Consider the following 24079-nt stretch of genomic DNA (forward strand, 5'->3'; position numbering starts at 1 on the left):
ACCTAATGTTTGTAAATAGACACTAAAGTTCTGTAGTTCTTTATTTTCCTGTTTAAAGAATGTAAGAGAAAATTAGTCCTATTATTGTTTTTCATCAGCTATACATCTGGTATTTGTTGAGTGTTATGCTTTAAATAAGACTACTGAAAATGTGAATGGAAAAAGTCAAAGCATTTTCACAATGAAATCCAGTTATTTTCAGAACTTTTCTAATGACATGTAATTCTACTGCATTAATATAATCCCTACTCTTATGACCTTTCCTAATTAAAAGTTCTCTGTTTTGACACAGACTGAAAATGAAAGAAAATTACTTACGCTAACATGTAAATGCCTGTTGATACAAGTGAAAACATAGTATAACAAACTAATTTTCATAGTGCTTTATTATTATTATTATTACTTGGGCTGGTTTATTATTATTATTACTTGGGCTAAGATATTACATTTTTTTCACCCACTTCTTCAACTTCAGAAAATAATCTGAGATTTCATCATTGACCCTTCTCAAGTGGTACTGATCTGTGTCTAATGACATTGGACATTGTACATATTTTATTGTCTACTGTCATGCATTGGGATGCTCTGTGTTTCATGGTATTATATTCTGGGTGCCCCTTTTCTAATAGATGTAAAACTCTGCTGATGTATATCCCCATTTTAGTACTTAACAAAAATCTTTTATTTTAATACATCCTCCGCTGAAATTATCGTGCAGCTGAGCAAACAACAGATTTTATATTTGTTAGTCCCTAAAACCATTTTTAATATATCTTCAGTGAAATGAACATTTCAAAATATCAGCTTTGTCTCACAAGAATGTCATGTGTCATGTAGAAAAACTCACTTTTCAATATTGTCCTTCAAAAATAATATATTTAATTTTGAAAGTGTCTGAGTGAAACGTTTCCATTTTTCTTTTTCTAAAATAGCACTGTTGCTTGCAATGTTGCCCTGTAAAAAAGTTTGGTTATGAAATTCATCAAGTGTAGCCTATCTTGTATTCACTACTGTATTACAGATTTCCATAAAAACAAACATTTATACTAAAAAAAATATATACATATATTACAAAAAAAAATCTGGCTTGCCTCATTTGCATAGTCTGTAACATCTACAACACAAAAGGATGTGAAATCCTTCCCAGTTGTTCCCAGTTGTTCAACAGTCAACTTGCAAAGAGTTTACAAACTTAACAATTAATTTGTTTTCATAGGTGTAGGCCTTTGTTCCATCTGCCCTGACATTCTGTGTCTGACTGCTCAGCCTCTGGTTAAACACTGTGTCTGGTGCACTCAGAGGCTTTACAGAAATGCAAGGAACCAGGCACAAGATATTTAGCTGCACATGCAGTGATGGAAATGTTCTCATTAACAAGTCAGAGAGATTGCTTTTCAGAAGCAGCATCACTTGCTATATTCTTCTGGAAGAAAAAGACCGTGTGTAATAGATATTTTAGACTAAGTTTAGGTCCTAAATGATTCCAAGTAATGCTCATGTTTGAACATACCAGCTTTCAATTTCATCCCCAGCTTTCACCCCATGATATATCAGAGCTTATCTCAGAGACTAAGATTGGAGAGAGTGTTCAAGCCTGACGTAGAAACTGGTCCTCCTGACTTCAGCCTGTGCTCTAGAGAAACCACCTCTGACAAAACTCTAATAGAGTTTTAAGATGAGACGAGACAGAAAGAAAAAAGCCTATCTTGCAATTTCTGCACCAGCTATGCTTTCCTAAAAATTGTTCTGTGTGCTGCCTGGAACCCAAATAAGTCTTCACTCTTCCACATACAAACAGTTTTGAATATGTTTCATTCCATACTCTTCTTGGTCTCTACTTTATAGATGTACAGCATCACTGCTTGTTTATTTTTCATTTCATATTTCTTTCCTTGCCAAATATTTAATTGCTGTATAGCTTCTGTACATGTGTATATGTGCTTAAACAACAAAGCACTAGAAAACTGCCCTCCCATATAAAATGTGTTCAGCATTACAATTAATCACCATAGCTTTATTAATGTAGGTGTAGATATTATAATTATGTCAGCAATAATTTTGTCAATGCAGTAGAGTAAGAAATGCTGGAGCAAGCAGTTGAACATTATTTATCTAGATATTGAATTATATTATAAGTGGGATTAAAGGGAGAGAAAATGAAGTATTTATATGGGCCAGTCTAATAATGGACTTGTCCAAGGCCTCCAGAGGGTTATGTTTTTCTTAGTTTGTTAGTTTAAAAATTCTTCCCTCCCCAATAAAAAACTGTAATACCTTAAAAAACCTACATCAGTCCTAGGAGTTGAATATTAGTATCAGCAATTATTTCAGTGACAGAATGAATATCCGATGATATGGAGGGTGGAGTGAAATGTTAAAGCAAAGAGGTCCCATTTAATTACTATGAGGTTACTAATAAATATCAGCCAAATATACTCTTCTTATCTGCACCCATCCTCCTTAAAAATAGCTATTCAATTGAATCGGGATATAATACATTTCAACCTGCTTTCTATTTTCGGTTGTTCTCTGCAATGAGTCTTTTACAAGAGGCAGTCATATAGGTACATCTGCAGCATGTTTAATGGGAAGCTTGTGAATTCCCCAATCTTGCCACATAAGGTAGCTCATTTTCAGCCAGATGGAATTGGAAAATGGTGACATAAAGACACAGCTCATAAGATATAGCTAAAAGATTAAAAAAAAAAAAAATGGTATAACCCATTACCCAAGGTTCATGTGCAAATATACTAGACACATCTTAATAGTGGGAGGCTGTTACCTACTAGATCAGTTGTGAAAATGGGATCAAGAGTTTCTTTGTGTTTCCCCTTAGTTTCTTTATTCATATCTGATGTAGTTTTGGATAAAACACTTTTTATGCTTCAGTCCTACCACCTTTAGAAGAAAGCAAAATAATACCTGTACACTTTGAAGGGCAGCAACAGGGAATGTGGCCTGCGATTCCTGGAATAAATGATCCTTAATGGTGCAAATAATAAAATCTTTAGTCTTCCTATTTCTCATGTGTGTAGCTACATAACACATGGGGGGCAGGAAGAGAAGGAATATCCAAGGGTGATACTTTCCTTTAGAGCCAAAGTTTTGAAAAAAAAATAAATAGGGTCCTTACAGTTCAGATATCTCCACAGATCTGAAGAAATTACATCAAGTGCAAAGATGGAAAGACCTGCAGGTAAAAGCAGACAGAAATCTTTGCCTAATGTTTCTTTCATGGCGTTGTTACTGAATTGAGCAAGTAGCTACACGGTATCTGTCTCCAGGGATGTGATTCTACATTACTAAGAGCTGGGCAATTTTCTCCATGCAGATTCAGTCACTCTTCCACTCTTTTTTACTACATAAACAAGTAAACTAAGTTGTGAAAGTCTGTTAGCAAATAGTTAGTTTTAATTGACACAGAAATGGTCTTGCAAAGGCACCTGGAGCCCTCTAACATAACATCATGTGAAATTCTGCAGAACCTCCACATGGTTAATTTCAACTTCACTCTACAGGAACAGAGTTCTTTGTATTATTTGAGAGAGAAAACAAACTTTTCCACTAAGTCCACTGAAAACAACATTGCCTGTGACATGCCACACTATGCCTGGCTTGTGCTTAAATAGAAACACAAAGGAGCAGATTGCCAGCCCTTGGTTGGTCATTGCGAGTCCTCACATCACAATATACATCATCCCTCAACATTTGACAGTCTGGCTTTCACTTGAATATTCAATACACATCCCCAATGCAATCGTCTCTAAATGCCAAGAAAAGCTCAACTAAGTGCCCTGTTCACTTAGAGTGGACCTCAAATTGGAGGTAAATATGATTCTGAATTTTAAGCATAAAATAAAAGGACTTTCTTGAGTGATAAGTCACAGAAATCACACAAGGCAAAGCAAATATTCACTAGGTACTGATTTTTTTCTGATTTCCTTTTTCTTTGTTTCTAACCCTTCAAGGTGCCTTGCTTTACTGGTGTCATTAGTAAATTACAACCACTCATTTTCAGGTGTCATTCTTCTGCACCATTCACAGGTTAAGTTTAGTACACAATTTAATATTAAATATATTTAGTTGCATTTCTACTGTCATTGATAGTTAAAGATTTTGAATTAAAATGTAAAGTATAAACTGTATGTTTACAACTAATATGTTCTAAGTTTGTGCCTCTGAAAGAAGGTAATTTGAACTTTTATTTTGATGACAAAATGTGAATCATAGCAGAGGAAATGGAGAGTAGTTATTTTCGAAATAAACATTCTGTTTCTTTAAAAAAAGTGCAAAGATTACCCAGCTCCTTTCTCTTGTCATTCAGATCTGTCTTCAAAGAGAGAACAGGACAGTATCCCTGCCCTTAATTTTTAACTCTTTTTGTTCTTATTCTAGTAGGCAAACTGTTGTTAGCTCTTCCTTTGTTCTGTTTTGATTTATTCTTTCTCACCTTCAATTTCAAATGAGCAGAACTGGCTATGCTGTACAGATACCTCTACTGGACTACTTGTAGGCTGCAGGAGTAAAAAATGGTCATAGTTCTAGAAAGCTCTTGTGTGAGGTCAGCCTATCCAGAACTTTATATATGCACACAGAGGACATACTCAACATCTTTCTTTCTATAGCCTTAGTCAGTTGTCCTCAGCAGCTCTAGTAACAAGAAATATCTGAGAAGTCATAAATGCTTTGGCACAGGGAGTCAGGATTGGTTCCAAAATATGTTGGAACAGTCTCAGCCTCAGTGAAGGCACTCCTCAAATTTGTACTGATAGAAGAGTCTGAATTTTTTAATGGTGAAATGTAGATACCAACTGTCAGAGTCATTCAGGGCAACAGGCTGCAGAGACACCCTGTAGAACCACGATGGATTTTCAGGGGTCCCTGCTGTGTGAAATGTGGGGCTTCTGCAGAATTAGGACAGTTACCTAAATGCCAGAATGTCTCGTTTTTCAGATATCCTTTGCACTTGGCATTTGTAATGAGCTGTGAAAATGTTGTTCCCAGGAAGGCTGAATCAAAATAGTTCTTTGGGATATGTCATTTTTCAAAGATTGTTTGTCAGAGTTTTGCATATGAGAATGGAGGCTCTTGTAATTTGGAATGCTTCATCCATTGTATTAATTGTACTGTCCTCTCTCAGTTGCTCATAAATGGAACCACTACAATTCAGATAAATTGCTGCAGTTGTATCTAGAAGATGCAGCCTGAGAAAATGTGTCCTAAAACCTTCTATAGGAAATCAGTGGAAAGACAAATAGATTTTATGGACCAGATTAGTTGGGTTTATGTGCTGCATTTGTACTGCTCTAATTAAACAAGTCAACTTTAAACACTGTGCTGCCAGATATTTAAACAGGCCTTTCTTTACCAGAAGTGCTCAAATAGTGCAATATATCTTTATATAATCCTAACATATCCTAAATCTTGATTTCTTAAATATTTATTGTCACTTTCGTATAGATTTTGGCAGTTACTTTTTTCACATCAGCCTGTCTGGTCCTGTAAAATCATACTGTTGAATGCATAACTGCAGAATCATACATCATATCCACCAAGAATAGAGGGGAGCAGAATCTTTCTTTCGCATATGGATATTTTGACACTAATTTAACTAGATGAAAGAGTGGGCTTCCAAATGCCATAGACAAAAGAAAGCAAGCCCATATTAACCCTGGAAATCAAACTGACAAGAAAATATTCAGCTTTTCTTATTACTTCCAACTATGATAACAAGAGAGCACAGCAGTTAGATTTCATCACTATTCCACAATAGTAATCCACAATCCAGATATATTGCTGGATATTGAATCTATTAATTATAAGTATATAATTTTAATAATTATTCTGATTATATCATCCAATTGCCTCGTGCTGATAGATGAGAAATGCAAATTCAAGAAACTTCATTACAATTTTTATTGCTCATCAGAAAGATTTCTTACTCTTGAAATATTCAGTAAACAGAAAAACCAGGGAAAACTTTCTGAGAGCAATGAAGAGCAGTAGAATGCCAGAGCGCAAATACTGAATGACTGTTTATAAACAAGCTACTTCTTAATATTTCTTTATTGCCAGCAATTCCGACAACTTAAAGTTTATTTTTGAATTTGCTGGTATTCTTTCTTTGCATCCAGCTCTTATTTTTCAGTCACACTAGAGTCATCCTTGTTATTTTGTATTTCCCTATTGCCATTTCAATAAGGAGAGATACCGGTAAGTGTGTGGAAGACAATAGTTTCTGTACTAAAGACAAACACTAACAGTGACTGCAACAAGCATTGTGTTTTGGTCAAATCATGGAATTCCAGTTCCAGTCATTTGCATGATGTAAATATTCTATGCCTCCTGAAAAGCCCATGTGTCTTGGAGAAACTTGAGACCAATGAACTATACTGGACTCAGCCTGCTGTTGCAATTCAAAGGAACTGTGTTCAATTATACTAGATATGAATGTTTCCCATATTTTATCCCCAAAATATTTCTACATACATCTTATTTTTTCAATCCTGTGCTCTTTTCACGATGTTCTTAAGCTGTGGACTGTTAAACAGCTTCTGCATTTCCCCAGAGATGCGAATCCCCAGCTCCAGTACAAATGAGGTTTGTTAAGTGCTTGAGGGCGGAATGTTCTACATAAACAGGAGATAGTGTCATTACTTTGCACTCTGGGAAGCATTTCAAAAGTTGAAACACCCTTGCCTCCAAAAGCAGGGAAGTTTTTAAAGACGTCTGAGGCTCCTTGATATCCTTGTTTGCAAAAACGGATAAACATTTGATCCACTGGAGTTGATTGTTTTCCAAAACTGTGCACATCTCAGTCTCACCCCACCTTCAGTCCTTCGTGTCAAAGGTGTCTGACTGGGGGATATTTACTCAACCTGTAAATCTGCCTGTCAGAGCATAGTCTATGTCACAAAATAGTATCTCCAAGTGAATCAATATAGATAATTTTGATTGTTTGAACTCAATATGTATTTTTATTAGTTAGCTAAAAACACAAAGATTATTTCTAAATTCTCTTCAGACCCTCTGTTTAACCAGTCTCTGCTGCAATGCTCGGCCTGCAGCACTTCTATTTTTAGCTCTAATGGAACAGTCTTAAATTGCTTATTTTCTGTTTACTAAAGTCATTGAGCTTGTAACCATGGCAACCATGGCAAGTGCCACAGCTTAACTGTTTTATTAAATGGATTGAAGATACAACTGTAAAACTTGAAAGGCCAGCCTGTCAATTTTATACATAGCTCAAATTGTCATATATGCCACATTATAGCAAGTACTACGTTAAATGTGAGGAATGAGGATCTGATCTTTGTTTTAATGATATAGATCTTTCCTATCTCTCTACTCAATGGGAAATAAAAAAAAAAAAATAAATCTCATGTAAGCCAGATCAGGATCTGTTTTTACCAAACTGCACAGCACATCAAGTTTCAGTGATTACTGCATTTGAATACAGAAATTGCAGATGATGTACATTAAATCAGTCCCTAATTATTATAGAAAGACACCATCTCACAGTTGTGTTTGCATGAAGCTTTTAGCACATTAATGAATTGCTTACAGTAATCACATTATTTTTGGAACAGCTATATTCTGTTAAGTTAATAGAAGGAATTAAAGTAATGGCCTTGTCAAGTGAAACTTCTTAAGAGTTATACTGAATGAGATAACACAAATAGTTCTTTAAATCTGTAATTAGGCATTTGAACTAGGACACCTTGAGTACCAGAGGTGTTGAGGAATTACACCTTCTGCTCACTGCAGTATAAGCTGCATATGCTCCATACACACAAAAACTGGGGTACTTTTAAATTAATACTTCAAATTGTGTACGACAGTTAAGTCAGATACTTCGAAAGGTCACTGAAAATCACTGCCACAGTTTAGGAATTTTTCATGATAGAATGCAAAACCCCATAGGATCAGATAAAAAATATATTTCTTAACACAAACCTAAACATTATATAGCTCCAAAAGATTGAGAGCAAAAATAAGAATAGTGATATATTTACACTTATAAATATTTAATGCGTGATTCATGCTGTTGTAATAGAAGCAAAAGCTTTAAGAATGTTTGACATTTAGAAGAATGGGGTTCTGCTTTCTTTGCTAGTGTTTTGGTTGGAACAGTGTTCACGTTGCTACTTTTGGTGCTAAATGTCTCCATATCACAAGTCTGTCTATATAGGTATTTCAGTGGGAGAAAAAAAAAAAAAAAAGACATTTTAAAGGAGAGATCTTTTGGAAGAGGTAATAATCTAATAAATTATCAAAAGCTATATTCTTGATGTTAAATCATTAAATTCAAATAAATATTCTTCATTATCTGTTGCTGTAACTGGAATTACTGGAGTGAAAAAATAGTGACGTTTCCTTTCATTTATGTATTTCTTTCTTTTTTATTTCTTCCATCTGCAGGATCTACCTTCATTTGCAACACCCACATAATTCCAGTGAAAAATCAAGAGGGAGTAGCAATGATGTTTATTATTAACTTTGAGTATGTAACAGATGAAGAGAATGTGGCATCTCCCGAGAAGTGCAAGCCAATATTGTCGTCCAAAATTGTAAATCGTAAGTTAATCATTGGAAGTTCTCTGCTGACCACTGCTCTTAGCTGGGAGAGTAATTAACCTGGATAATAATGATACCAAAGAAATTGGTAATCCCCATTGCCTGAGTCATTTAAGACAGAATTCAAAAAAATAAGAAGTTAAATGTAGTCAAGCTTTTATGTAGTTGACAAGAAAATCTATCAGTTTTTTGGTAGTACTAACAGCACAGGTCTTGTGAGTGGTGTTTCTTTAAAAGTAAAACAATTCACAGAAGTGTGTTACCCTTGGAAAAAATTTTTTTAAAAATGCATTTTTATATAACCCAAGTGTTTCATTTTAGCCTATTCAAAACTGAATATTTCTATTTTCCTTTCCAAATAAAAAATAGTTGCTGGAAGTTTTGATTAAGTTAGACTAGAAAATATTAAATGTGGGGGTAAAAAGCTAAAACAATTAAACATCTCAATTTTATAAAATTTAACTATTTAGATTGGCTTGAATGGTGTGGGGTTTTTTAGATATAGAGAGAATGCTTTTGTTTTCATTCCACTCTGAAACAGAAGTGTTGTCAAAATCAGAAAACTCTACACAAGACAAAAGTCCACTTCTTATCCAGCTAGACTGTGCAGTTTTCTGTCGTGCTATCTGCAGATCATATGTTCTTTTGCTGACCTTCACTCTGCAGCAACAGCACATGATCCTTCTGCTTTGCATCTGCACTCACGTAATCTGCTCTTGCTCCAAGCTTTCCCCACACACATTCCCATTTGTTCAAGCTCTTAGGGAAGTACAGCACACTGACAGTGAGCGCTGACACTCTCCCCTGGCTGGCTCAGCAACAGCTGGAAAATACCTTTTCGCAGTGTCATAATCTTTAATGTTAGTACGATAAAGGGCCCTGGAACCTAAGTTTTGTGATTGTTACATCAACACTTCAGCTTTCTCTAGATAGACAAAGGCCGGTACGATCTTCACTGCAAGAAGCAAGGGGAGAATTTTCCCAATGTGAGCACTATCCACTACTTCAAGTGATGACATGTTGTATTGTGTTTTCTGCTAGTTATGTTGAAAAGACTGTAAGGAACAGGCCTGTAGCTGGGCATATAACAGCATTACTAGGTTCCTTCTGATGAAAGTCTTTACCATTCTTCATAATCAAGACTTTCTGCACTGTATCTTCCGGACAAAATACATCAGACCTCACTCAAAGCTTTGTGACTATTGAAACATACATAAACAAAAAGTCCCCCCATAATATTGCCAAATCATTCACATTTTTAAAATACTAAAGTTTATTTCTATAACTAATTGGGATACTAAAAAATAGTATTTTCATTAAGCATGGAGAAAGAGCTCTGATTCACTCCAGGTGGGCCAGAGTCTTTCCACATATGTTTGCATAACCCTACAATGGCAGTAAATATAAGGCTGTGGAAAGGAAAGTTCTCATCAGTGGAAACTAGTAGCCTGCAAACAATTATTGTTCACCAAATATCACATGTTTTTAAAAGATCCTTTGTAAATATTCTGTACAATAAATATTTAAAATATTTTGCTTTTATACTTCATTTTATATTCTGTTTTGTAGTGTTGTTTCATTTTGGTCTTGCTTTGTTTTGTTTTTTTAATAATCAATACAACAGCTTTTTTCATTTTTCTTGACATATCAGGAAAACACTTTTCTTCTTCTAGTAATGTTATGGTAAAAATCTTATTAAGAGGTATCAAAAAAAATAATAGAATTGCATCAGAAAAAAAAAAAGAATTTACGCCAAGTAAACACTACTCAAATTCTGTTTCTAATTCAGGATTTTCAGGATTCCATGATCTTGTGAACTTTGAACACTTTATTTCTTAGTTTAAAAAAAAATCATAACATAAATAAAATTGTTCAGCTGGTCCATGTTTAATGTGGTTCTACTGAAAAAATACAAGGTAAAATACCCATTATGGGGATTTTTTTTTTTTTTAAAGAGCTTAATGTGCTGAAAGAGCTTTTTGTTCTGCTATTGCGATGTATCACTGTACATTTTCAAGTGTTGTCACTTGCCATACTTTAAAGCGAAAAGCCGCTAAAGAGCACATTAGGAAAAAAAAGTGCACTTAGTCAAATCATCCTTCTCTTGTTTTACAGTGTTTACACCTGACTTACACAAGGGATTTCCCTGCTGAGAGTTCTTGAAAAGTGAATAGGTGGGGCTCCACACTCAGTAAAATAGACAAAGATCAAGGTGCAAAACGAGGCAAAGAAAATTGATATGAGGCATTTTCCTGCTAGTGAGTTCAGCCAGATGCCAGAAACTGGCAGAAACTAGAGCACGCACACAGCTGCTCTTACTCCTACCTAGTTGCTTGTGGTTTCAGAGCAGACTTTGTGTGGGCAGGAGGGGAAGAATACTGATACAAAATATGCTACATAGCCAACAATTCATTTTGGCAGAGAGAATTCTTAAGAAGGAGGCCAACCCATGCAAAACATCCAGAAATACTAATAACTGCAAGATGTTGTGTACAGTCCAATAGTGGATTTGAACTAAAACAAATAAACAAAAGCCTTAAAATTTAGAAAAGGCAGAGAGAGATCAGTAAGCAACAAAAAGTCACAAAAAGGTGGATTGTTTAGCAGTATTAGCAGTAAAACCATCTTTTTTAAGTCATGTTCCCACCATAGGAAAGGCAAACAGTAGATTCTCTAGGAGGAAGTTTGTTTTTCATCATCTGACTCTATTTAGAATATACATCAACAGGTAAAGCAGATGATCTCTTTTCATTGGATCACACACAAAATGGACAGTAATGGTACTGGGTCAAAAAAAAAAAAAGGGGGGGAACAAAATTCTTTCAAATCCAGCAACCAATTTGGAGAATGAAAATAGAGAGGGAACCAGCCATATAACAAGTGTAATAAATCTCTGACAAACAACCAAGACAAGCAACAGCTAATGACAAAAGATTTCAGATTGTATTAACATCTACTACCCAGAAGTACACAGATCATGAGAGATTTCTTTCCAGAGCTCCTTAGATTGAGTTTTCTCATATTAGAATGTCTTTTCAACTTGAAAGCAAATAAAAATGACTAAGTCAGGTTGCAGGAGAGAAGAACTAAAAGCAAATAGGGAACAAAAAGATTACTGTTATTTTCCTGACCTTAGAAAACAAGATAACTCTTCCACACTACCATTCTTCCTCTAACTGATTTATTAAGAGTTGACATCAAATTTATCTAATGTAACATTGAAAAACCTTTCCTCTTTTCTAAAAACATCTATCCTGCTAGCTGCAGCCAACAGTTTTGAACAAGATCACTTACCACAGTGCTCCTCCTGACCGAAATCTAACACAACGTAAGAGAAAAGCATTTCATGCTGTACACACAGCGCATTGTTTTCAAAGGCTTTAACAGATAAGAGGGATTCTAATCAGTTAAAGGGCTGAGAGACATCTGAACAAATTAAAGAAGGTAACTTACATTTGCCAGGTTGAGCTCAGAGCCTACATTTATTTCCAGAGAGGCAGAAAATTAAAAATTTACCAGTTGAATACTGACAGATACTTTAAACAGCATTTGTAAGCTCTTTGGGGCAGGGATCCTGTCTTTGCTGATGTGCCATTGTGATGGCTAATGCAGCTAGGTTCTGATTCAGCATTGGGTTTGGCAGATTATTATAACAATAGATTATTAAAAAAAACCCAACCCTGGTATGTTGCCAGGCATTTGATGACCAAAATTGAATATAAATAGAATTATTTCTAGTCTGGTGCTCAAAAGCTCCTATCTCATATGTAGCAAAAAGCTAAACAGGCAGTAATGTGAAAAGGGAAGATACTGGTTTTCACAATAGCAGTGTAAAAATCCTTTCAGCTGATCCTTTTGTTCCTTTTATTCTTCCTTGCAAGAATTTATCCTAAGTTCTCTATGGCAGTCTAACCAGTGTTTACGTAATCAAATAGCTACATTTTGGAAAATCCTAGCATCCACAAAATCTGTAAAGAGACACTAAATCAGGGAAAACTGATTTTACACTCTTTTCTGTTTCATTGCTTTCTTTTTTTGCCACAATTCTATTTTTCAATATTTGGCATTTCATTGGTAAAATGAAGAAAGTCTTTGTTCATATATAACTTTCTGTTTGGGGGGAAAAGAACCCCCAAATTTTTGTCATATCTTTTTGTTTAAACTTTTAACCAAATTTATTTAATACTACATCTGTCCCATATTTATATTCAGAGAGGTGAGGAAATTCCTTCTCTAAGCACTTCTTCCATGACTGGTTAACATCATCTTCTCCAGTGAGGATCTATTGGTACCTTGTGCAGTTGAAGTGAGACTTACAGAAACTGATTCCTGCTATACACATCCATTCATCATCCAATCACTTTTCTAAGTTTTGTCTCACTTCCAGATGTGAGAACACCATTCTTTATGTCTTTGCTAATAAGTTTGTTTGCTTTTAGTGTTGCCTTTTCTTAGATCATGTAAATGTTTTATAACTCCTGAAAGCAGCTTCTATACACAGGCATAAAAACACTTAATAATTTAGTCCCACCTCACTTTATCTATTAAATGCTTGAAGACATAAATACCTGCTTTTTAAGTGAATGGATATTTGTTTAGCATATTGAAGTGTTAAGACTGAAAGTTTTGAGCTACATAAGTCCTAAAAATGGATTTTACCCACACTATAACCTTTCTTATGGACTGTTTTCTGTCACATCTGATAAGACACTAACATTTGCTTGATTGTCAGTATGATAACAAAAAATTATTCTACAAAACTGTTGTTCATAAATTTTCATTAATCTAATCATTTTCAAAATCTGTGAAATATTGCTTAAATAATGGATATTTAGCAAGACACTTTTAGAAAAGAGAACTCCTTTCGTTATACTCACTGAAAGGAAAAAAAACCAAAAAGTGCTTTCTCTAGATTTTCTACAATGAACTAAATTAAGAATAGATGTAATTCCATACCAGTTTGGTAAAAAAAAACTTGTAAACACTACTAAGTTATCATTTAAATTTGTCTACTACTAGCAGTTGTTAACCAAAATAAGATGACACAAGAATTCTTGCCAAGTGTGTTGTATAGACTTAATTAAACTCTTTATTACAAAGTGTGAAGCTACTTTAACTTCTGTATATAAGTGTGGCTTTTAAATAATCTCTTGATGGAATGGAATGTAAGTATCCAACTTCATTCCCAAATCTGTCAAACATTCCAATCTGGCATGTTCATCCATTCTACCAATTGGATGAGGAATTTCTAAAGGAATTTATGGAACTAGTGGTATAAATTAATATGTGCTTCTGGCACCTGATTCTGTTCTTCAGAGCTATCAAATACTTTGCATCTGTAAAGCTAGTAACTGCAAAATAATAAAAGCAAGCATGACACAGATGGAACACAGTGAAAAACAGCAGCCATTTCCCACTGACAGAAAGTGGTAGATCTGAGGATGTGGACCCTGATATGAATGTATCTATACATGTAGCTATAGTTCTTCTACTCAAAGGAGGCCATTTTTGGGATTGTAATGTACATGCATGCACAAATGAGAAAAACCTTTCAGAACAGTAATTCTGAGTAGTTTTCTTTTTCTGCCCCACATAGAGCATGCTGCTTTTTTACTGACCTATAAGTGCTTTTTCTAATATGTAATCCAGTCCTATCTAAAGCAAAACTCCTACTAATATGTAGGCTAAAATAGCTGAAGTCAGATTGATTTAACTTTAGAATATTTTCACTAGCTTGAAGTACCAACCTATAAACTGAGACTGGTTCCCAAACACAGTGTTCATTACCTCATGGGAGAAAGCCCAGAAAGTTATCTGATTAGGTATACAATTGCATTCTGCTGAAGAAGGATATTTGAGGATTGTCTTATCATTTTATTACTTAAAAATCTATAAGCCTATTAAAGACACCTTAGAATCATTTCTTGGGCTTCTTCCTCTAAAGGAAATGAGAGGATCTGTTATACATCTAATAAATGCATACTTTTTGGATAAGGTTCAAGCAAAATGAACAGGCTAATAATATTCTTAAACAGTTAAAACCACAATCAGAAAACCTTTCAAGCAAGGAGACTCTTCAAGGTGCTTATACTTCGTCAAGTTGGGCTCTGTCCTGATCCTAGCAATGGCATTACATCTCAGGAGATCACCACATCCACTGAAGTTACAAAGAAAACAAGCACAACTGAAATTCAGATCAAGCCTTTCCCTAAGTCAAAGAATTAACTCAAAAAACAGTAATTTTTCTCTGTGCAGAGCACCTTGCTATATAAATAAGCATAGCAGTTTAGTAAGAAGCAAGCATATATATTTTCTAAACATATCTGAACAACATCATCATGAAATATTATACACCGTTTGATGCATCTGAGTTTGCCACATAGAACATGGCACATATAAGCAATAGTAACCCTTTGACTTTGCCCAAAATGTAATGAGAAATTTGCCCAGTGTCTTATTTTTAGCTGCACCACTGGGAGCAAATTCATCATAAGTGAGGGCTAGTCAAGAAAAATCGTGTCCAGGAGGACAAAGGTTTCTATCTAGCCAACCAGCAGCACAGTTCTGACAACCCCAGTGTCAATATGTGTATTTGTCTCAAAGGTAAATTACAGGGAATGTTAGGTGAACTGAGACAGTGTTGAACTCTTAGAAAAGGAATAGAGCCAAACAGCAATCACCAGTAAAAGACAGAAGGACCTCTGGTACTGTCAAGTTCAGTGCACCACAAATACCTAACTGCCTAATTAACAGCCGTTAAAATAAATACATTTTCTTAGTCTTATTTTACCAACAGAGAAATACAACAGGGGTGGCTATATTTCTGTTTCCTTATCATGGTTACTGTTGGCTTTCAGATTAGAGAGGAAGCTTCTGTGGATTCTAGCCACGTTAATTAGCTGTTTGCATTACATTCTCTCCCAGTTAGGATCACAGGGCTATTGTGCTATATCTTGTACAAATATTCAATAAAAAATAAAAAAAATTAAAACGCAATCTCTACTTAAGAGATTAGAAACCAAAAAGAGGGAATGACACAGCTTTCAGTGGCTTTCAGTGGAGGTGACTTGTGCACACTGGACAGGAAAAGGAACACAATCTGACAATACTCTGGCTATATCGAGACCCTGCAAATTTCCCTTTTGCTATTTAAATAAATACATAGTAAGTATGAGACATGAATATGAAAGGGATTCTTGGATTGAACTAGATCCAGGAGTTTCTTCTAGTCATGTGGTTTTATTCATTTTTGACAGGTCTCCTATTTGTTCATTTCAAGACATTTAAGACAAGTGGGTTCTGTGAGGTAACTTGAAGGCTAGGATACTGATTTTGCAAAGTCATCCTACATTATAATACATACCCTCAGGAAAGTATAAAGATAATGAGTTTTGCTTCATTCTCTGGTGGATGAGAGATACGTATGTCTCTATTATCCATAATAAGAACCAGCAGAGAGAACTTAACACATCTGTGCACTTGTTAAATTGGAGACTTTAACCTTGAAGAGGAAGAATTCAAAACTATCAGGGTATCTCACACTTAGACAAAGAGAACTCTACTAGTTTTGCAGAGAAAATATTTAAATGCATTTGAGCAGCTTTCAGATGGACACTGATTATAAGGAATATGTTTTGTTATTTATATCATTCAACGTGGAGTAGACATTATTTTAAGGTAAGCAAACAAAATAGATCTATAGATAAAAGTAAGGGAATTTACCACCACTGTGTCTTTTTTCTCAGGCAGAGAATCCTGTCTTTATTACTTAACTGTATTAAGGAGCAGAGTGCCCAGGCAAGCTGGGCATTTCAAAGACCTGAAAGCAATTGGCAAAAAAATATATAGTCTGAGGAGTTCTTCCCATGAAGACATGAAATGAGTAAGCCCTGTCAGGAACATGAAACTTCTCTAAGTTCATACTCTGTACAAGTGTCAGTGGATAAAGCCTACTCTTCCTAAGGAGATTATGAATTCTTCAACTTTTCAATAAGTTTCTTACAATCAAAATTGGCATTTCCGAGCAAATAAATTATCACTGAGATCAGAAGAGGTTCAGTCTCATAAGAAATAGCACATTAGTCTGGGTACATCTCCTTGAGTTTTCTATCTGAAACATTAGCCAACTTTAAAACTTGGTAATTGGAAACATATATTGATCTATGTGACAAACTTGGTAATTATCTTAGTATTCTTAATGGAATAGTTCTTAAATTTTCCAGAGAAATACAGAAATGTACTTTTAGAATAATTCTTCTGCAGATTAAATGTATTGTATATGAATTCAAGCTACCTGAATTTGCTTCTAAAATGGGTGGAAATTTGATATTCTACCTTCTTTTCTTAATAGTCTGTTTATTTTTTGAATCTATTTCTTTTGAAGCTAAAGCTTTTTGTAAATCTAGTTTAATTGTATTTCAGATGGTAACAACATTTCGAGTGGCTCTTCTTCAGGTAAATCTATCTTCTAAAACTCTATCTACTAAAGTCCTTTTATTGCTTTGTTCTGATTCTATTATTTCAAAATCTCATTACATTTTATATAATTCTAGAAGAGTGCAAGTCAAAATAGGGCTCTTGCTCCCACTCTCTGAATACTTATTTCTGCAATACTATACATATAACAGCTAAACTATTAAATTTAGTATAATTATATGACATATAAAATCCAAATGTAGTGATACTTTTCAGCTTATTATCACTGAAAGCTCTTGTATGCAGAGCATAAAAAAGTTGCAATCAATACATGAGACAAAACACACTTCAGAAATTGGTAGCAGTATAACAATTCAGTGTTAAAACATATTGAGAACTTCCTCAGGCTTCCTGTCTCAGACAAAAGCAATATTCTTTTTTCTATGAAGTCTGGCAACCAAGATGATGAAGGGTTGAGCTCCTTTGATTTGAGTTTCTTGAGGATTAGATTTAATAGATGGAATGAATTCTTTTTTCTATCTACCAAAAACCCCACCATATTCTCTGCATGACAGCAAAATACTATGCTAGTTGACGACTTCTTTGCATATATTTTTTGTGATGCTTGCTATTTTGTTTCATTGCAGATATTTACTTTTTTCTTCTTTCCACTTTTAATTATTCCTAAGAAATAAAAATGCAAAAAGTGAAATTTCTTTCTTAGAGGACCAAAAATTATTCTTCCTTATGTTTGTTTCACAAAGACACTGTAACTCCTATAATCTTAGCATAGTGTATAAGATCTAGTAAACTGACATCTCTATCAACAAATGGGAAGAAAACTAGTCAGGTAAATTTACAGGTTCACATTAACATTCAAGGATATAACCATTCCATCTTTTAAGGGAGACAATGAGAACGTTTTTCAGACTAAATTCACTGGTCAACCACACACAGCACAGCCCTACATGTCGCTAGAGACTTCATTCCCTTCCTTTCATGTTTTTCCAGGCTACTCCAGAGACCTATTTGTAGACAGGGAAATCTGGAACCCTATTATTCTCTTAGACATTCTCAATACTAGGTTTTAGGAGAAGTATAGCCTGAAGATAAAAATGTGCCATCACCAGCACAGAGATGAAACAACTTTCTCACTTACAAAGGAACATAGAGGAGATCGCTGGTACTAATATTTGCAGAACTAGCGCGCAACCTTAAATTTTAGAGAAAATTAAAAGAAGAATCAAAGTGCCAAAATTAAAGTGGACCAGAGGATTAAAAGAAAAAAAAAAAAGTGTCTGTGCAGTATCTGGGAATTCTAAGTTTAAGATTCTAAAGTTAATAATCAGATTCCTTTTCCTGCCTGAAAAGAAATGAAGATTATTTAATGAGTAGAGCAAGAAAATGATCCACATATGTATGTTCCTCTAGATGTGTGGGAAAAGAACTACAAAAAAACCCATAATTGGCTCTTGCTTTAATTCTCTGTCTGAGGCCTGCTGAGTCCAGACGGAAAAGAAGGCAACGTCGTGTGCCTCGGTGTTTACATAGAGTACATTTGAGTATCTGCTGCTATTTTAGGCTGTCAAAGTTCAGGGATTCCATTTCTCAAAAGTAATTGTTTCCTTCAGTCTGTTGCACAAATTGATAGATGGTATTTCCTAGTCTTTGAGCAGCAATTCAGCAACTGCCCATATCTGTATTTCTGATAACATGGATCCTGAAAATTCCTTGAAAGTAGGCATTCAATTAGAATATCTTTCATCAAAGAGCTGACTTGTGCTCCTTTTTGTGAAAGTAACATTGCTCATTATTTGGGGAAGTTTCAGAACAAAAGTATTGTTGAATTAACCCATGCTCTGGAGGATAGTCTGTCATAATCTATCTACTTTATTTGCCCTTGTCAAGGAAAATTCTCTCTGTTTAGAATACGTTAATCTTTCTGGATATGTATTTTGTATTCTTTAATTTTATACCCTGAAAAAATAACTTGAGTTTCATATTATAGCCAGATAATTATCCACTTCAATAATACTATCCAAGACTTTGTTTTCTTCATCACTCTACCACAACTAACAGGTTGTACCAGAACACAGGCAGCTCAGAGTTTGGTTTAGCTCTCAGTCTAGAACAGGTAATACATCATACCATGAAGCAGTTCTGACAGTTTCTACACCGCACTTAATTTATCTTGTGCAAAGTTTTCGTGCATTTGAGCTCCTTTGATTTGAGTTTGGAAAGTCTAAATCTAGAGAAGACTAAATCTAGTTGCCAGATAGGGAGCCTGAGAGCAGCTACGACTGTTTTTCGCTTTGGTTGACTTATCTGAAAGACCCTTCATGTACTCGTTTCAGATAACTACCTCTCTGCATCAGCATGAAAGCAGCAATGCTGCTAGAGATGCTACAACAACTGGCCGAGCAATTCTTTGAGGAGACATCATGACTTACAGTTGCTGTCTCCTAGGGACACCCTTCTGCAGTGCTCAGGACAGGAAACCAGGAATGACATGTGCATTGACTTGGGCTAAATAGACTCTGGGATAGCACATAGCAACTACCAGTAAGCTTAAAACCACAAAAGGAATTGTAGTGGAAGTGTTTCTCTGACTTTGCCACTGTATCTAGTATGTAAGTGTACATTTTCATCACTAGACGTTTGAGGAGTACATTCCCTGTAACAAGGCAATATTTAGTATCACTTCCATTCCTTGTTACAGAATGCTTGCACAAAACAGAAAGGGAAATTACCTGCCATGTCAGCATATTGGGCTACTAAAGAAATCCTTATTCAGTTATGTTCTTGCTGGAATACCCTATTTTCAAAATTAAATTTGTATTGATGAGCAGGTAATCTGCAACCGTGATTACGACTGTTGATAAGGTCTTTTTTGACCTTTAATATTTTTTTCCCTGCCATAAAATTCCACAAAATTCTATATGACAGTATTTAGTGTTTAAGAATTGCAGTTTTCCATTAATGTTAACGTTTCCCATTTCAATATTTAGGGAAAGCAAGGCTATTATTTTTTCTTATCAAGGTAAGGATTTTTCCTACACTTTTTTCACAAAACTATCAAAAAAATATTTTATTTCCGTGAATTCTAAATATCTTCTCCTTTGATCTCCAAAAATATGAAACAGAATTTTTAAAAAGCTTTCAGAAGGCAAGAAAAGTCAATTCGAATTTGGGACTTTGGAGATAACACCTGCAAATAGTTTAGAAGTGTCCTTTCTTATCCGTAGTGTATTTTTTAACCGACTTCTGCTATTTAGAAACTCTAGGGGTTAGCTGAGATAGCACAGAGAACAAATGCAACTAACAGATTAAATCATTTGCACATTACTTATTCAGTGAAGCAAGGTTGGAAAGGAGGAGGTGGAATGTAAGCCTGGAATTGTGACTCAGACTTGACTGCTCTCCTCAATTGCTCTTAGCAAGCCCCACTTAAACAAAATCTCCGACTCAGCATTAGTAAGAACTTGGCAATCTAGTCTTCATCTCCAATAAAACATAAGGATTTTAACGTAACATTGTCTCTATGTTTCTAGTAAATAGCTAGTTGCATCTCAAAAATGTTTTTGCATTGTAAGCCAAGAAAAATTTGCTCTGAAATCATACCTACACAAGGAAGGGGTTGTCCACTTTCAAACAAAAGATTTTACCCCATAAATAGCATGCCAGGAAAGCTTCCACTGACCCTTCTAGTCTATACCACAGCAGCAGGCCTGGGGCCGTGAATTTTGCTTCATGACAAACTGTATTACTACTGAGCTGAGCAAGGAAGTGTAATGTAAACTAGACAAATTCTGAATGGGCCTCCTGATAGCTTCAGCTGCAGTGCTGCAGGAGAGAGCTGAATGTCCAACACATCACAGAGCTCGTTATCTATTAGTTGAAGAAGAATACCAATGCTCCTCCTCTAAAGAATATTCAAATTAAAAAGCAGGAAATACGGACTTTAACTTCGAGACTTTTTATTACAGTTTATAGAAGAATAGCAAAAAGCTGCTCAATTGAGTTTTCTATTTCATGCCCAAGAGTCTTAGCAAGAAGCAAAATTCTCACTGAGTATTCTTTCCAGCTGAACTGCCATTAGACAGCTAAATCAGTAATGCAGTATAATATGGTCATATTAACTTGGTGAAGCAGAAAAGACCATCTGCACCACCATGAATGTGACTAAAATAGAGTGCCAGCAAAAAGCCTTTAACAGTGTCTAATTCCAGAATACACTACGGTCCGTATTTTTAAGAAGTTCAATATAATTGATGGAAATAAATAATAGTATTTGTTTCATTTTTAATGCAATAGGCTTAAAAATTGATTTATAAACTGCTTTACAACTTCATTCTACATGCATTTAAAAATAATAAAATTATTTATGTACTTCACTGATTTCAAATGTAAGCAATTTATTCAAGTATATTTAGTAAGTTAGAAGAACTACACATGTTCCCAAGCTGCACTCTGCTGAATATCACTATGCAGTCTGAAAATTGGCGCCTCTACCTGCTGTTTAAAATATGCGTCTCTGGTTTTATGTGATAGAGATTTCTGTCTACTGTACTATCATGTCTCTATATGCATTAGAGTAACAGATTCAATGCTAAATATCTGGAATTCAACAAGCTTTTTCAGGAACTGTCCAAAAAAAAGGGAAAAAAAAGTGTGAATTTATAGTTTAAACATAAAATTTGTGTGAATTTATAGTTTAAACATATGGGAAAAGGGTGGAAATAAAAGGCCAGATTTCTAAATACTGAGATGTTATCAGTAGAGTCTCACAGGTTTTTTAATACATTTTCAATTACTTAGATAATAAAGGTGTGAACAGTGAGGTGACGTTATTTGTGGATGTAACAAAATTATTCAGAATATGATATGAGATTTACAGACATAACCTATAATATTGAGTGGCCAAGTGATAAAACAGCAAATAGATTTTTTTATCTGTTACCAATCAAAGAACGAAATCTCTCAGCTGTTATGGAAAAAATCTTAAATTAACACAGGCTGGGTAGATAACTCTAAATATTAGAAATTATAAGGAAAGGGGCTAAGATCAATATAAGAACCTGTTATGTCATTGCACTCATCCCTGAGTCTGGGAGTAGCTCAGGCCACTGCCAAAAATGAATATATTAGAAATGAAAAGAAATTGAGAAGAGTGAGAAGGATGATCAGAGGTACACAATACAGTTACACAAGTATTCTTCAGCTTGGAAAAGAGGTATACAAAGAAGAATGTGACAAATGTATGAAAGCTGTAAACATTATTGAGACTATAAAAAGGGAACAATTATTAGCTATTTTTCATATCATAAGAACTATCACGCTTTCCGAGGCAATTGGTTTGTAGCAAGCAAGGGGAAGTACTTCTTCACAAAAGCATGGTAAAATTATGGTACTGTTCCATAAAGGATACTTTGCAGATCAAAGTACAACTGTATTTCAAAAGCCCCTGGTCAAAATCATGGAAGAAAGTTACACCCAAAGTTCAGTTTGTGGTTTGAACATAGTCTCTGGCTCAGAAAGTTTCTGAACTGCAAATAGGCAGAAACTGAGTAAATTTACTGGGACAAATATCTCACTGTAGTCGTTCTTAGGCTCCTTCTTCATATATCCACTACTGGAAAATATCAGAGGTCCAACAGTGTGCTAGATGGACCTGTGGTATCATCTCCTAGTGTAACTTCAGCTCTTACACAGCTTTTACTTTAAGAAGAGCAGGGCACTTTCATTCATTTAGAATTCAAAATAAAATAAATACTAAATATATAGGACATTCACTTCAAAACATTACATGATTAAGCTGTGGCATCAATTGCTCTGCACTTACTGTTGGCCATAGACATCAATGAAAGACTATTTCAAAACATTTCAAAATGGGATGATAAATTTCAGTGCTAAATATTAATGAATATTAGCTAGCTACAAATGCTGGCAATTAAAACCGACTTTAAAAAAATCTTATCACAAAATAGATTTTCTTATCCTAGTAAGAGGGAATAACAAGACATTTTGAGATGTCCTCAGAAGTAATTTTGCTATTGATTCACAGTGGAAAATATTTATGTAGCAAAGTGATGACTGACAAGAAACTACTAGATAAGTCAGACCATTTATTCAATAGCATCTAATCATTTCAATTATTTCAGTTATTTAATTTTGTTAATTTTTTCTTTTAGCATTTCTTTTTCTAAACTGTTAGCTATGGTTTCTGTACATCAGAAGTCCCTATGCCTTCACCTGTGAGTTGCATTACACAATACTTCAAAATCTTTGCTATTTAGGTTTGTGGTTTTAGAGGGACAGTTTGTAGATTTTACAGTCCTTTCTTTATATTTTCTTTATTTGCACTATATTTTATACTTCCTTTCAGCTACTAAGATTTCTTACCATCACACAAAGTTGTTAGTTTTCACACACTCAGAATACCCCACCCTGCCATTCAATATATCAAGCCCAGCTAAGCCCATACCCATACAAATGTACAAAAGATAATTGCATTGGGTGGGTACAACTGAGGCTTGTGAGCTGTGTCACAGCTTTTTCTACTTGGGTGTTCCTTAACTTTTCATTTTAAACTCATTCAACATAAGTGTTTCATTTAATTTTAATATGTAAGTATCGGAAAGGATTGTGGCAAAACTTATACACGACTTATTTTTCTTTCCTGAAAGATTAGCACTGGAATCTTCCTGTTTAATTTGTAGAAAATAAATCAATAAATCAGCAGTACACTACTAAGCACATGGAGTTCAAATTGTAATAGAATCCACAAATACCTATTTCAGGATAACAGCTACAAAGCAAAGTAGTTCAATGTGTTCTAGCAGTCTTTTATGGATGCATAGATTTTTTAATTCAGAAAGGACCATCAGAATGTATAATCTTATCTCTTTTAAAATAGATGGTAAAATCAATGCTGTTGTCCTTATTCTGAGTTTGATAACTTAGGTCTGACTGAAGCACGAAGTCTTTTAACACCATGACTGTAAAAAACCTGCATCTATACAATCGTTCCGTGTTTACACATTACATTGCTAAGTATTGTAATTTATTAGGAACAGGTAAATTATTT

At 34.7% G+C, this 24079-nt stretch overlaps 1 protein-coding gene across 1 annotated transcript in view; it reads left to right on the forward strand.

The window, feature by feature from the left end:
* KCNH7 (potassium voltage-gated channel subfamily H member 7) overlaps positions 1-24079 on the forward strand; it is a gene marked incomplete at its 5' end in the record, with an annotated part of 220988 nt that overhangs the window by 123003 nt on the left and 73906 nt on the right. The window contains one exon of the mRNA XM_080346432.1: positions 8422-8577. Within this exon, the coding sequence (XP_080202558.1) occupies positions 8422-8577 (156 nt within the window). The remainder of the gene's footprint in view (positions 1-8421; positions 8578-24079) is intronic.

This window comes from Nesoenas mayeri (assembly GCF_963082525.1).
Source record: "Nesoenas mayeri genome assembly, chromosome: 6".
Taxonomy (NCBI): domain Eukaryota; kingdom Metazoa; phylum Chordata; class Aves; order Columbiformes; family Columbidae; genus Nesoenas; species Nesoenas mayeri.